A 15747-nucleotide genomic window follows, 5' to 3' on the forward strand; every position below is an offset into this window, starting at 1 on the left:
AAGAACCACCAAGTATCAAGTTCCTTTGCCTCATGGGGAACTAAAAGCAGAATGACGTGAGTTAGAAACCGAGACACACATTGTTTACAGCTCTCCCGACAGTGTGGTGGAAATGACTGCGTGGTTTCAATCGTGCATGTGAGTGAGAGAGAGAGTGAGAGAGAGTGAGAGATAGAGAGAGATAGACAGAGAGAGTGAGAGAGAGGGAAAGTGACTGTCCAGAGAGAGAGAGAGACTGACCCAGAGAGAGAGAGAGAGACTGACCCAGAGAGAGAGAGAGAGAGAGAGAGACTGACCCAGAGAGAGAGAGACTGACCCAGAGAGAGAGAGAGAGAGAGAGAGACTGACCCAGAGAGAGAGAGAGAGACAGACAGAGAGAGAGAGTGAGTGTGTGTGTGTGAGTGAGTGTGTGTGTGTGAGTGTGTGTGTGTGAGAGGGACAGACAGAGAGAAGTAGAGAGTGCTCAGATACTTGCCCCCGGTCACTGTGCACGAACAGTTGTTAGCGTATGTACAGAAGTCGGGCAAGGACAGGGTGCGTGCCAGTTGCAGCTGGCGGGGCATTGCCCAGGCCCACATTTGGGAAAACGACCAGCTGGGCAAGACACCATGGAGAGCTGCTGGCAGCTGCGGGAGTCTGGCCCTCGGGTAGGAGAACGAATCACAGAATGAGGCAGCTTGGGAGGCCACTCAGCCCATCGAGCCTGTGCTAGCTCTTGGAACGAGCGATCCAACGCGCCCCACTCCGCTCAGGCCTACGAACCGTTTCACAGCTTCAGGAAAGAATTGGAGAAGAATAGTTCACCTGTATCGTGTGACCACGGAGCCCCGCTGAGTCAGCCAACGGAACTCTCCCCACCCTGCAACTTCCTGCAGCAAAGGGAACTTGTTCAGCTCGCTTCCAAATTTGCTCAAGTGTCCACTCCCCGGGGCCGCCTGGGTGATTTGCCGGCTGCCGCGCTAAGACATTACAACGCAAGATGTTCTACCCAGCCCTGGTACTCGCCGCTGACAGCAGGAAGGTAGAGGTTTAGCTTGGAGAATAAGGAGACACAGTAAGTAAGCGCGCCTGCCACTTTGGCCTACAGTTGGCTTTCTTCCTCCTCCACGGATCGGTTGAGTCCGGGGATGTATTTCAGGAGTCTCTTCCGCAAGCTTTTCCTCCGGGATTTTCTCGGCAGTGTCCCAAAGGCGCTCTGGCTGCTGGCTTTCTCCCAGGCCGAGGAAGAGCTGGAGGTGACTCCGTTATGGCCAGCCTTGGCGCTCACGCTCCTGGTCAGCGCCTTCTTGGGCAGCGCCACCTCGTTGCCGTGGGCGCTGCGGCCGTCCTTGCTGCCCGCCTCTGAGGGGTCAAAGATACAAGTCTGATAAATGGGCTCGTCATTGCCCTCCATGGCGTCGCAGTGGGTGCTGCCACCGGAGTGGGGCTGCCTCCAGGCAGAAGGGCCTTGACCAAAGAGGCTGGCTCTGACTGACTCGATCGCGTCATAAACACTCGGATCTTTTGACACAATCCCTGGAGAGAGGGCAGAAATACCAGCTGTGAGGTCTACAGGCTAGACATCTTTAAAAGCAGCCTGCTGCTAAGTGGACTGGGACCCTTTCTACCATGGCACTTCCTGAATAGCTGCCAGGGAGGCCAAGTCAGCTCACGCCAGGCCTTGGACCACACACCCGGCTGCAGGTCCACAGACACTGGCATCCCCTTTGGTGCCACCTACAAAGTGCCCAATCCTTGAGCCAAAACAGTGCAAATTGGCAAGCTAGCTAGCTGGCGGCTGAGAGGGTGGCACACTGGTTAGCACTGCTGCCTCACAGAGCCAAGGATCTGGGTTCAATTCCCGGCCTCGGGTCACTGTCTGTGTGGAGTTTGCACATTCTCCCCATGTCTGCGTGGGTTTCCTCCGGGTGCTCCGGTTTCCTCCCACAGTCCAAAGATGTGTAGGTTAGGGTGGATTGGCCATGCTAAATTGTCCCTTAGTGTCCAAAGATGTGTAGGTTAAGGTGGATTGGCCATGCTAAATTGTCCCTTAGTGTCCAAAGATGTGTAGGTTAGGGTGGATTGGCCATGCTAAATTGTCCCTTAGTGTCCAAAGATGTGTAGGTTAGGGTGGATTGGCCATGCTAAATTGTCCCTTAGTGTCCAAAGATGTGTAGGTTAGGGTGGATTGGCCATGCTAAATTGTCCCTTAGTGTCCAAAGATGTGTAGGTTAAGGTGGATTGGCCATGCTAAATTGTCCCTTAGTGTCCAAAGATGTGTAGGTTAGGGTGGATTGGCCATGCTAAATTGTCCCTTATTGTCCAAAGATGTGTAGGTTAGGTGGATTGGCCATGCTAAATTGTCCCTTAGTGTCCAAAGATGTGTAGGTTAAGGTGGATTGGCCATGCTAAATTGTCCCTTAGTGTCCAAAGATGTGTAGGTTAGGGTGGATTGGCCATGCTAAATTATCTCTTACTATCAGGGGGACTAGCAGGGTAAATGACTGGGGTTACTGGTATAGGGCTTGGCTGGGATCGTTGTTGGCACTGACTCGATGGGCCGAATGGCCTCTTTCTGTATTGCAGGGATTCTATTCTATGATTCTAATGCAACAAGGCCCAATGGCAGCGAGTTAACCAACTCCGACATGAACAGTTGAACATAACAGAGTGAGGAAATTTTTATCAATTATTGGTGCAACCAGACAGTTCGAACATTGCATTGAGCTCTGATCACCTCAGTAGTTGTCAAACAGATGGAGGGGGAGAGTGTTTTTGGGACAACTGAGGCAGTGGATTAAGAGGGCAAGGATACAAACTGGGCATACTCTCGCTGGAGGGAGTGGGTCAAAATGTTTGGATTCTCTCAGCTAACGTGGGACCATTCCTTCCACCTTTTCCAGAACAGTCGAGCCAAGGGGACCTGATGTGTGGTTGATTCAGGGCGAGCATGGGCGGCGGATAAATTCAAACCAATTTGTGGAAAGAACCCCTCAAAATGAGGAAACGGCCAACCCAAATGCACAGTCTCGCTCGGGGAGACGGGGGGAGGGGTTTGGGATTGAGTCATTGACGTATGGATGGGACAAGAAATCATAGAATCCCTAACAGTGCAGAAGGAGGCCATTCAGCCCATTGGGCCTGCACCAACAACCTCACCCAGGCCCAATCCCCATAACCCCACATATTTACCCTGCAAATCCCTCGAATCCAGGACAGTAAGGGGCAATTTAGCATGGCCAATCCACCTAACCTGCACATCTTTGGACTGTGGGAGGAAACCCATGCAGACACGGGGAGAACATGCAAACTCCACACAGACAGTGACCCAAGGCCAGGAATCGAACCCAGGTCCCTGGCACTGTGAGGCAGCAGTGCCAACCACTGTGCCACCACAAGATTTTGTTCAGATAAGAACCCAGAGGAAGGCAGGACGTGACAATGCAGGAAGTGTAGCAGGGTGGACAGGAAGTGCTGAATTCATCCCAGCTGTCTCCATTTCCTCACACGGCGGGCACCAATTGATCGGTTCCTATGATTGGGCAACTGTTGGATTGTGGGACTGTTCGGGATGGGAGGGGAATGAGACAGGATTAAAGAAGACCAGGGCCCATGGCCGGAGGACATCACAGTTCCCCCTCCCCCCGATCCCGCTCCCTACCTACAACTGCCATTTGCCCGAGGTTGCGAGGCCCGCATGTGGTACCATGTTGCCAACCCCAATTACCACGGATGGCCTAACCAGGACAATTTAGTTTGCACAGCCTGATGCAGTGCACTGCCAGGGGGATAACCTATCTCAGCTGGTTTACCCAGTCAAGCTACCCAGAATAGGAGCCCAAAGGTTCAATCTCGGGGCTGCGGGATGGAGAGAGCCAATCGGTCACGGGGCACTAGATCAGCAAATCTGGACAGCCAGGAGTTCAAATCCCACTGCGTCCAGTTGTGGAGCTGGAATCTTGACCAACCCTGATCAGTTCTGTGCTGCCAATGGGCATGGGTCATTACTCAGGTCACAAACAGTGCAGTTGGCAGAGGCGGGCAAGGGAGGAAAAAAACCTAACTCCTTGCAGGAAGATATCGTTGCCGGGATTCTGGAGGCGAGGAATCGTTCCTGCACATAGCGAGCAGCGCTGCCAACCCCTGTCACCAATACCATCTCCACACTGCGGGCGGGCACCTATCGTGGGCACGTGCTGCTGACCATTCGTCATCGCCCGGAGGCAAGAGCCAACTGAAGTGCGTTGTGCGCGCTGACGTTTGCGGGCCGTTTGAGCAGCTTTTCGCGCCTCGTTTTTGCGCCACTGCGTTCGCCCCCCTCCCACAGTGCAGGTAAAGCTCGACAGGACTGGTGCGGCGTGGGGGTGGGTGGGGGTGGGCATTTAGACAGATGCAGGCTCCCATCACGCTTTTACAAAGGCTTCGCGCCAGTGCTCACATCACGCAAACCGCGTTGGCACCAAAGTGCCCGCTACAAGCGGCAGAGATGGCATCCATGCCTTGGTACATCCAAGTCGCTGAACGTGGCCATTTGTAATGAGAGCATTGAGTGTGTACATGCTCCTTAAATGGGAGCAATCCAGATCCAAAAAGCCACGCGAATAAAGTAAGGGGACACAGTAAACTGGTTCACAGCAGCCCCAGTGCCAGCATTTGATTTTGTCACCAGCGCTCATTCGTTTTAACTGCTGGATCAACACCGAGGTTAGAACAACGCTGTCAAAGAATCCAAAAGCTTCTAGGAAGCTCAAGCGTGACCTGTCACAGTCACCCCAAAACCGCCCCCCCCCCCAGGCCCCAGCCCCCCCAACACCGAGGGTGAAGCCAAGAGGTCACTCACCGTGAACCAGTCGCTGTTCCTGGACTGTCAGCGACCTGTATTCCTCCCACTTCTCCTGCAATGTTTGCTGAAAGAGGGAACAACAGCACTCATAAGAAACAGGAGCAGGAGTCGGCCATCTAGCCCCTTCGAGCCTGCCCCGCCATTCAATAAGATCATGGCTGATCTGATAGTGGATCAGATCCACTTCCCCGCTTTCTCCCCTTGTCTATCAGAAATCTAATTCAACCAGCCCACAGCAAATCAAAAAGGGGGCATCTACAGGATCGCGGGCACACCCCCCCTGCCACCACCGGGCTAACAGGGGCTTGGTTGGGCGAGCCCCTTCCACTTTACATTTCCGTAGCGCCTGCCGCAAACCTCAGGATGCCGCAAAGCATTCATCAGCCAAAGAAGAACTGGTCTCTTTGCAATGCCTTAAGCACGAGGCTAGGCGGATTGGCCAGGCTAAATTCTCTCTGTGTACCCGAACAGGAGTGTGCCGATGAGGGGATTTCCACAGTAACTTCATTGCGGTGTTAATGTAAGCCAACTTGTGACACTCATGAATAATCAGCATTGGAAAGGTAGCAGCCCACAGCAAGTTCGTACAAACAGCAACAGCAATTTGGCGTGTCCACTATGACTCTCACCAACTTTTACAGATGCCCCATAGAAAGCATTCTTTCTGGTTGTATCACAGCTTGGTATGGGCTCCTGCTCTGTCCAAGACCGCAAGGAACTACAAAAGGGTCGCGACTGTAGCCCAGTCCATCACACAAACCAGCCTCCCAAACATTGACTCTGTCTACACTTCCCGCTGCCTCGGGAAAAGCAGCCGGTATAATTAAGGACCCCACACACCCCGGACATTCTCTCTTCCACCTTCTTCCACCGGGAAGAAGATACAAAAGTCTGAGGTCCCGTACCGACCGACTCAAGAACAGCTTCTTCCCTGCTGCTGTCAGACTTTTGAATGAACCTACCTTGCATGAAGCTGATCTTTCTCTACACCCTCGCTATGACTGTAACACTACATTCTACACTCTCTCCTTTCCTTCTCTATGAATGGTATGCTTTGTCTGTATAGTGCGCAAGAAACAATACTTTTCACTGTATCCCAATACATGTGACAATAATAAATTAAATCAAATATTAAGCTGATCTTTCTCTACACCCTAGCTATGACTGTAACACTACATTCTGCACCCTCTCCTTTCCTTCTCTATGAACGGTATGCTTTGTCTGTATAGTGTGAAAGAAACAATACTTTTCACTGTATCCCAATACATGTGACAATAATAAATCAAATCAAATATTAAGCTGATCTTTCTCTATATCCTATCTGCAACTGTAACACTACATTCTGCACCCTCTCCTTTCCTTCTCCCCTATGTACTCTATGAACGGTATGCTTTGTCTATATAGCGCAAGAAACAATACTTTCTTCAGGTACTCACCTTCAGGTACTGCAGCCTGGTTTCTAACTCTGCTCTCCGGATAGAGGTTCCGTACACCGTTTCCAACCTGTCAGTGGCAACAGTTCACTTCAGTTTGGGCTTTGAAAATGTTTGTTTTACTCCCCCGTATTCCCTTATACCTCAGCAGCTTTACAGTCCACACTAAATCTTAACATTAACCACACACCCCCTCCTCATATCCCACCCCACACCACCCCCTCCTCCCCCCACCCCATCACCCACCATCCCCCCCCCTCCTCATCCCCTACCACTCACTCCTCCTCTCCTCCCACCACCACCCCCCCAACACAACCCACCCTCACCACCTCTCCCCCCCAGTGATTTAAAAATCATACAATCCCTACAGTGAACAAAGTGCCCATCGAGTCAGCACCGACCACACTCCCACCCAGGCCCTATCCCCGTAACTCCACATGTTTACCCTGCTAATCCCCCTGACACAAAGGGGCAATTTGCTATGGCCAATCCACCCTAACCTACACATCTTTGGACACTAAGGGGCAATTTAGCATGGCCAATCCACCTAACCTACACATCTTTGGACACTAAGGGACAATTTAGCATGGCCAATCCACCTAACCTACACATCTTTGGACACTAAGGGACAATTTAGCATGGCCAATCCACCTAACCTACACACCTTTGGACACTAAGGGACAATTTAGCATGGCCAATCCCCCTAACCTACACATCTTTGGACACTGAGGGGTAATTTAGCACAGCCAATCCACCTAACCTACACATCTTTGGACACTAAGGGACAATTTAGCATGGCCAATCCCCTTAACCTACACATCTTTGGACACTGAGGGGTAATTTAGCACGGCCAATCCACCTAACCTACACATCTTTGGACACTAAGGGACAATTTAGCATGGCCAATCCACCCTAACCTACACATCTTTGGACACTAAGGGACAATTTAGCATGGCCAATCCACCCTAACCTACACATCTTTGGACACTAAGGGACAATTTAGCATGGCCAATCCACCCTAACCTACACATCTTTGGACACTAAGGGACAATTTAGCATGGCCAATCCCCCTAACCTACACATCTTTGGACACTGAGGGGTAATTTAGCACGGCCAATCCACCTAACCTACACATCTTTGGTCACTAAGGGACAATTTAGCATTGCCAATCCACCCTAACCTACACATCTTTGGACACTAAGGGGCAATTTAGCATGGCCAATCCCCCTAACCTGCACATCTTTGGACACTAAGGGACAATTTAGCATGGCCAATCCACCCTAGCCTGCACATCTTTGGACACTAAGGGACAATTTTAACATGGCCAATCCACCTAACCTACACAATTGCCACCCAATATGGTATTGAGGCAGAAAGAACCGGAAGGTTCTTGAGCAGCGTTGAATGATCCTGGCCTGTGAGCGATAATGGAGGTTTTGGCTCTTTGGGCCTGAGCAGGAGAAAGATGAAAAGCCGGATTCCACTCTGGATCGCTGCAGTGATCCCTGCTGGAAAATGCATGGATGAAGACAGGATGCAGCTTGGCTGAGAGGCCAAATGACCTGCCAACACTCATTGTTTAGGCCCACAGGTGACTTTGAAAGGGTTGCCATGGAAACCTACCTCGGCAACAATGGGTATCTTCAACAAAAGATGAGGAGATCCTTTTATTTTTAAAATGACATTTTAACACTGATGACTAAACACTGTAATGAATAAGAACCAACTGGGGCAACAGGCCACCTTGAGACGCCATTTTGAGGCCTTGAGTTGCTGGCCTTGCTCCCATCCTGTGGTTGCCTCTAACTTCCTGTTGTTCGGGCTCACCAGAAAATAATTGCAGACATTATTAGACTGGAGAATCAGCCGTCCGAAAACAACAGAGGAAACCCACACATTGTGCCTTTTGTTTGATTACCTCAGGCAATTTCCCGATGACTTGATGAGATCCACAATATCCCGGTGCCGGAATCCATCGACGAGTGTTCCATTGATGCTGGTGATCGTGTCACCTGGCAAAGAAAGCACAGCCTTGACTCAGTCTCCAAGGAAACGGCCGCGGGCACTCACAACGCTCCCACCCTCTGCTTGCCCACACATAGGCCCAAGGCGCTTTCTACCAAGACAGCAAACCTGCGCTCAAAACGGAAACCGTAGCAAAAGGAAGTGCAGCGGGTTTGGAGTTGGAGAGCCTAAAAGTGACGGCACATTAGGCTTCGTTGGGCAGTTAAATTGCCAACCCATACAGAGCTGGAAGGACAGCGGCACAGTGGTTAGCACTGCTGCCTCACAGTGCCAGGGAAGACCGAAGAAATTTGGCATGTCAGCAATGACTCTCACCGACTTTTACAGATGCCCCATAGAAAGCATCCTTTCTGGTTGTATCACAGCTTGGTATGGGCTCCTGCTCTGACCAAGACCGCAAGAAACTACAAAGGGTTGTGAATGTAGCCCAATCCATCACACAAACCAGCCTCCCATCCATTGACTCCGTCTACACTTCCCGCTGCCTCGTAAAAGCAGCCAGTATAATTAAGGACCCCCCCATGCACCCTGGACATTCTCTCTTCCACCTTCTTCCATCGGGAAAAAGATGCAGGTCACGTACCAACCAACTCCAGAACAGTTTCTTCCCTGCCATCAGACTTTTGAATGGACCTACCTCACATTAAGCTGATCTTTCTCTACACCCTCGCTGTGACTGTAACACTACATTCTGCACCTTCTCCTTTCCTTCTCTGTGAACAGTATGCTTTATCTGTATCGTGTGCAAGAAACAATACTTTCACTGTATCCCAATACACGTGACAATAATAAATCAAATCAAATCAAACCCAGGTTTGATTCCCGGCTTGGGTCACTGTCTGTGTGGAGTCTGCATGTTCTCCCCATGTCTGCATGGGTTTCCTCCGCGTGCTCTGGTTTCCTCCCACAGTCTGAAAGACATGCTGGTTAGGGTGGATTGGCCGTGCTAAATTCTCCCTCAGTGTTCCCGAACAGGAGAGTGGTGACGAGGGGATTTTCACAGTGACTTCATTGCAGTGTTAGTGTAAGCCTACTTGTGACACGAAGAAATAAATTTGAACTTAAATAAATGTGGCCCTCCATCTGACTGTGTGGAAGGCAGCACAGACACAATAACCAGCCTGGCCCTACTCTCCCTCCAACAAGACTGGGCACGAGAGAATTACTATCCAATCATCCCCTCTGCACAAAGCACATACCTGTTTGCCAGCTGTAGAAGGGGGATGTTGCATATCTATCACACTCTCACGGGGATATGTGGACAACCTCAGCTGCTTTCATAGAATCATAGAATCCCTACAGTGCAGAAGGAGGCCATTCAGCCCATCGAGTTTGCACCTACCATAATCCCATCTAGACCCTATCCCCATAACCCCACGTATTTACCCTGCTAAGCCCCCTGACACTATGGGGCAATTTAGCATGGCCAATCCACCTAACCTACACATCTTTGGACACTAAGGGGCAATTTAGCATGACCAATCCACCCTAACCTACACATCTTTGGACACTAAGGGGCAATTTAGCATGGCCAATCCACCCTAACCTACACATCTTTGGACACTAAGGGGCAATTTAGCATGGCCAATCCACCTAACCTACACATCTTTGGACACTAAGGGACAATTTAGCATGGCCAATCCACCTAACCTACACATCTTTGGACACTAAGGGGCAATTTAGCATGGTCAATCCACCCTAACCTACACATCTTTGGACACTAAGGGGCAATTTAGCATGGCCAATCCACCTAACCTACACATCTTTGGACACTAAGGGGCAATTTAGCATGGTCAATCCACCCTAACCTACACATCTTTGGACACTAAGGGGCAATTTAGCATGGCCAATCCACCCTAACCTACACATCTTTGGACACTAAGGGGCATGGCCAATCCACCCTAACCTACACATCTTTGGACACTAAGGGGCAATTTAGCATGGTCAATCCACCCTAACCTACACATCTTTGGACACTAAGGGGCAATTTAGCATGGCCAATCCACCTAACCTACACATCTTTGGATACTAAGGGGCAATTTAGCATGGCCAATCCACCTAACCTACACATCTTTGGATACTAAGGGGCAATTTAGCATGGCCAATCCACCCTAACCTACACATCTTTGGACACTAAGGGACAATTTAGCATGGCCAATCCACCCTAACCTGCACATCTTTGGACACTGAGGGGCAATTTAGCATGGCCAATCCACCTAACTGACACCCGAGGAATTGAACCCGCGTCCCTGGCGCTGTGAGGCAGCAGTGCTAACCACTGTGCCACCGTGCCACCCTTTACATCCAATCAAACTGTTTTTTTTCCAAAGTGCAATCATGGTTGTCATGTAGGAATCGCGGCAGCCACGTCCTGCGCAGCAAGATCCCACAAAGATGCCTGCCACAGCACCTTCCTAACCCGCGCCCGCTACTACCCGGAAGGACAAGGGAAGCAGACACATGGGAACATGCAGGAACTGTCTGAGACTGAAGGAACTTTGGAAGGAACGGTATGGCAAACCAAAACACCCGGTGGGTTAGCAAAATAGGTGGTTCTGCAGGTCAGAACGGCTGCCCGCTCCAGACATGCACCAGTGTCACATCTGCTGCCTTCAAACCAACTCACTAAATTTAAAATATCGTCCCTACTGCATTCCGGTCAGAGTGGGGCTGGTAAGACACGGGCATGGTCTGATCCCACAACAAAGAAGATGTGTGCGTCTTCAGGAACTTTAATGGACTGGATACAGTGGCCAGAATTTTCCCACCCCGTCCGAGTGGGCGAGGGGCAGACCACAGAAAGGTCCGTTGACCTCGGAACAAGCGAGGCCGTAAAATCCCACCCAGTGTCCGGATGCCGGCTGCTTTTCCCATTCAGGAAGTGTAGACAGAGTCAATGGATGGGAGGCTGGTTCGCGTGACGGATTGGGCTACGTTCATAATCTTTTGAGGTTCCTTGTGCTCTTGGTCAGAGCAGGAGCCCAGACCAAGCTGTGATACATCCGGAAAGAATGCTTTCTATGGGACATCTGTAAAAGTTGGTGAGAGTCGTAGTGGACATGCCAAATTGCCTTAGCCTCCTGAGAAAGTACAGGCGTTGGTGGGGCTTTCTTAACTATAGTGTCAGCGTGGGGGGGACCAGGACAGGTTGTTGGTGATCTGGACACCGAAAAACATAAAACATGCATACGTTAGGTGGATTGGCCATGCTAAATTGTCCCTTAGTGTCCAAAGATGTGTAGGTTAGGAGGATTGGCCATGCTAAATTGCCCCTTAGTATCAGGGGGACTAGCTAGGGTAAATGCATGGGGTTGTGGGGTTATGACACGTGTGGGATCGTGGTCGGTGTAGACTCGATGGGCCGAATGGCCTCCTCCTGCACTGTAGGGATTCTATGAAACTTGAAGCTCTCGACCATTTCCACTGCGTTGCCAACTCAAGTGGCCAATCTTCTGAAGAGCGCAGCGCCAACGAGTCAAACGACAGCAAGAAACCCTCCTTGAAGCGTGACTTTAATAACCTGGAGGAACTTCTTCTCAAAAATTCTTTCACAGGGAGTGGGAGTCGTTGGCGAGTCGCCCTAACTTGCCAAGTCCTGCCTCATGAGACTGGGTGGAACATGGCTTTCTGCACCAGTGGAGGGTAAAACCAGTGAGGGGGTGTAACACCAGTGCTACACCCAAAGTCGGCATTTCCTGTGGGTGGGCTCGAGTAAAACTGCACCCCCCCCCGCCACAGAAATTGGGATTCTGTCAAATCTGAGCCAGTTTGGTTTAAATATAAACTGGGTCACTCGTTCACAGCACTGTTCCAAAACCCAGGGAGAACAATAGTTGATGTTTACTGTGACCTTGCTGTGGGCGTTGTGGAGAGATTTCCTTCCCTAAAGGACGGTAGTGAACCAGATGGGCATTTACGACAATCGATGAGAGTTTTACGGTCTCCGTTACTGAGACCAGCTTTACATTTCCCGACCAAATTTCAATTCCCCCAGTTGCCGTGGTGGGATTCGAACCCACTGGCCACCCAGAGCACCGGCCTCTGGGTCACTAACACAGTGATGTTGCCACTACGCCACCAGAAAAATATAATTCATGGGCGGGGAGCTATGTGTAAGACGTGAGGTGCGATTTCAGTGCATGCACAGGGACAGCTGATCTTTTTTTTAATGATGTTGCACATAATCAGTCCATAGAATCCCTGCAGTGCAGAAAGAGGCCATTCGGCCCATCGAGTCTGCACTGACTCTCCGAAAAAACATCTTTGGACACTAAGGGACAATTTAGCATGGCCAATCCACCCTAACCTGCACATCTTTGGACACTAAGGGACAATTTAGCATGGCCAATCCACCCTAACCTACACATCTTTGGACACTAAGGGACAATTTAGCATGGCCAATCCACCTAACCTGCACATCTTTAGACACTAAGGGACAATTTAGCATGGCCAATCCACCCTAACCTACACATCTTTGGACACTAAGGGATAATTTTGCTTATCCAGTATCCACCTAACTGACCATAAGACATAGGAGCAGAATTAGGCCACTCGGCCCATCGAGTCTGCTCCACCATCCAATCATGGCTGATATTTTTCTCATCCCCTGACCACCTTATTAATGAAGAACCTACCTATCTCTGTCTTAAAGACACTCAATGACCTCGGCCTCCACAGCCTTCTGCGGCACAATCCCCACTCTCTGGCTGAAGAAATCCCTCCCCATCTCTGTTTTAATGGATTGTCCCTTTACCCTGAGGTTGTGCCCTCTCTGGTTCTAGTTTTTCGCACTAGTGGAAACATCCTCTCCGTGTCCGTTCTATCCAGGGCCTCGCAGTATCCTGTAAGTTTCAATGACATCTTTGGACACCAAGGGACATAGAAGCAGGAGGAGGCCATTCGGCCCTTTGAGCCTGCTCCTGCATTCATTATGATCATGGCTGACCATCGAATTCAATATCCTGATCCCCCATTCCCCCTATATCCCTTCAGCCCCAAGGCCTATCTCTAATTCCTTCCTCCTTCAAACCACCTGTTTGGGCCTTGCTGATGTGCTGTCGTTGTTCTCAGTCTCAGGGATAAGCCTTTCGACTGCTTATTACAGAAAGGGAGATGCACAGTTAACCCAAGGATCCCTCTGAAGACACTATCTTTGCCACAAGAGGGAGGAAAAGGCAGTGAGCGACAGGAACGACGCAAAGTGGGGTTAAAAACGCTCGTTATGCAGATACAGTGAGACAGATTCACGAGTCACCTTCAGTTACCTTGTCTCAATCCTCCCATCTCAGCTGGCGTGTTCTCCCGGACCCGACACACAAACGTGCACATTTCCATCGAGTTCTCATCTCGATGATGCAGGCCATACGTCTACGAGCAAGAGCAGAGAAACAGCAATGAAAAGACCCGCCTCGGAATCGACACAGGACGAGGAAGTGCTCACTGAAGACAAATTTGAGGAAGAACGCCTTGGTGAATCTTTGGAATTCTTTACCCCAGGAACATGTCCGAGGCTGAGATGGAGAAGTTTTTAATCAGTCAGGAGGGGATTGAGGGTTATGGAGATAAGGCAGGATAGAGGACTTGGTGAGTACAAGGATGGCCAGGATCTTATTAAACGGCAGAGCAAGCTCCAAGAGCCTCCTCCTCTTTCTTATTTTATTAGTGTCACAAGTAGGCTTACATTAACACTGCAAAGAAGTTACTGTGAAAACCCCGTAGTCGCTACACTCTTCTTCAGGTACATTGAGCAAGAATTTAGCACGGCCAATCCACCCTAACCTACACATCTTTGGACACTAAGGGACAATTTAGCATGGCCAATCCACCCTAACCTACACATCTTTGGACACTAAGGGACAATTTAGCATGGCTAATCCACCCTAACCTACACATCTTTGGACACTAAGGGACAATTTAGCATGGCCAATCCACCTAACCTACACATCTTTGGACACTAAGGGACAATTTAGCACGGCCAATCCACCTAACCTACACATCTTTGGACACTAAGGGACAATTTAGCATGGCCAATCCACCCTAACCTACACATCTTTGGACTGTGGGAGGAAACCGGAGCACCCAGCGGAAACCCACACGTACATGGGGAGAACGTGCAGGCTCCACACAGGTAGTGACCCGAGGCCGGAATTGAACCCGGGTCCCTGGCGCTGAGAGGCAGCAGTGCCAACCACTGTGCCACCGTGCCAATCAATTTCTGTATCTTATGGTCTTCTGGAATAAAAAGCAGAAAGGGGACTATATAGAAACTAGAAGTAGGAGGAGGCCATTTGGCCCTTCGAGCCTGCTCTGTCATTCATTTTGATCACGGCTGATCATCAAATTCAATATCCTGATTCCCGCAGGATAAAGAATATAGTTGGACGAGCACTTGAAAAACCCTAACGTTCAAGGACACAGGGCAAGTGCAGGAAAAGGGGATTAGCGTGCCTTCACTGGGTTCAGATTCGATGGGCTGAAGGGCCTTTTCTGCGCTGTATGACTCTCTCTTCAAGGCAAAAATTGACGCGAGCGGGCTCTGGATTCACTTATCCAGTTCTAGAGGCAGACAGAGAGGGGTAGAGTGGCCCCACGGGAGGTGGCGAGACTCTCTCCCACAACGGCAACAGTCATTGGCTCGACATGGAGGCGGGAAAACACAACCTGCGCCTCAGGAAGCGCGGAATGTGAATCCATCCCCTCAGCGGATGCACCAAACACTTTGGGGTGTCCTTGGCAGAGCGCGGGGAAGTGAATGCAATCCTACCTGAATTTCAAATCCAAAGGCTTCACCATCTTGCTTTTCTAAGGTAATAATCCTCCTAAAAGGGAAAGCAGCAGAGATTAACTCAAAAATAATAGCAATTGCACATTTATTACGCTATCTTTTCCCCCTCTACAAGTGCTTCCACTCCTCCTACGTCAAGGGCATTGACGTACGTGCAGGTAAGGTGGTGTCAAGCACCACTTCCCGCTAGGCCCAAGCCTGACTTGCTTACTTCATGAGGCCCAGTAGGGAAGAGCGACAGGCTTTTTCAATAACCTATTGCAATCCACCCTCGATCCTCTCCTCAGCCACATGTCCGACGCCACTGGATAGCGATCAGAAGCAAACAAAACTTACTGAGGTTAACAATTGCACCCCCAAAGCCCGTGGACACGCGATTCCTACCTTTCGTGCTCCGGACAGTCTGTCAGTATCTTCCATTTCATTAACGACCTCTGTGAGAAAAAACAGGCAATTAGATTCCAACATCAAAGTGGGATCAGGATTCCCGAGCGATTACTGATGGAGAACTGGTCAAGAGCTTCGTGTTTCTACGTGTCCGGATCACCAACAACCTGTCCTGATCCCCCCCACGCTGACACTATAGTTAAGAAAGCCCCACCAACGCCTCTACTTTCTCAGAAGGCTAAGGAAATTTGGCATGTCCGCTAAGGCTCTCACCAACTTTTACAGATGCCCCCCAT

At 50.2% G+C, this 15747-nt stretch overlaps 1 protein-coding gene across 1 annotated transcript; it reads right to left on the bottom strand.

The window, feature by feature from the left end:
- Window positions 1-453: 453 nt before the first annotated feature.
- On the bottom strand, window positions 454-15496 carry tamalin (trafficking regulator and scaffold protein tamalin). Its single transcript, XM_080217924.1, has 7 exons — window positions 15449-15496; window positions 15044-15098; window positions 13545-13647; window positions 8174-8267; window positions 6259-6325; window positions 4820-4886; window positions 454-1515 (listed from the first exon to the last, which is right to left on the bottom strand). Exons 1-7 carry the CDS (start codon window positions 15487-15489, stop codon window positions 1082-1084), a joined length of 861 nt encoding a protein of 286 aa, XP_080074050.1. The 5' UTR covers window positions 15490-15496; the 3' UTR covers window positions 454-1081.
- Between the last annotated feature and the right edge of the window lie 251 nt (window positions 15497-15747).

This window comes from Carcharhinus amblyrhynchos, chromosome X (assembly GCF_965287045.1).
Source record: "Carcharhinus amblyrhynchos chromosome X, sCarAmb.v2.hapA, whole genome shotgun sequence".
Classification (NCBI taxonomy): Eukaryota; Metazoa; Chordata; class Chondrichthyes; order Carcharhiniformes; family Carcharhinidae; genus Carcharhinus; species Carcharhinus amblyrhynchos.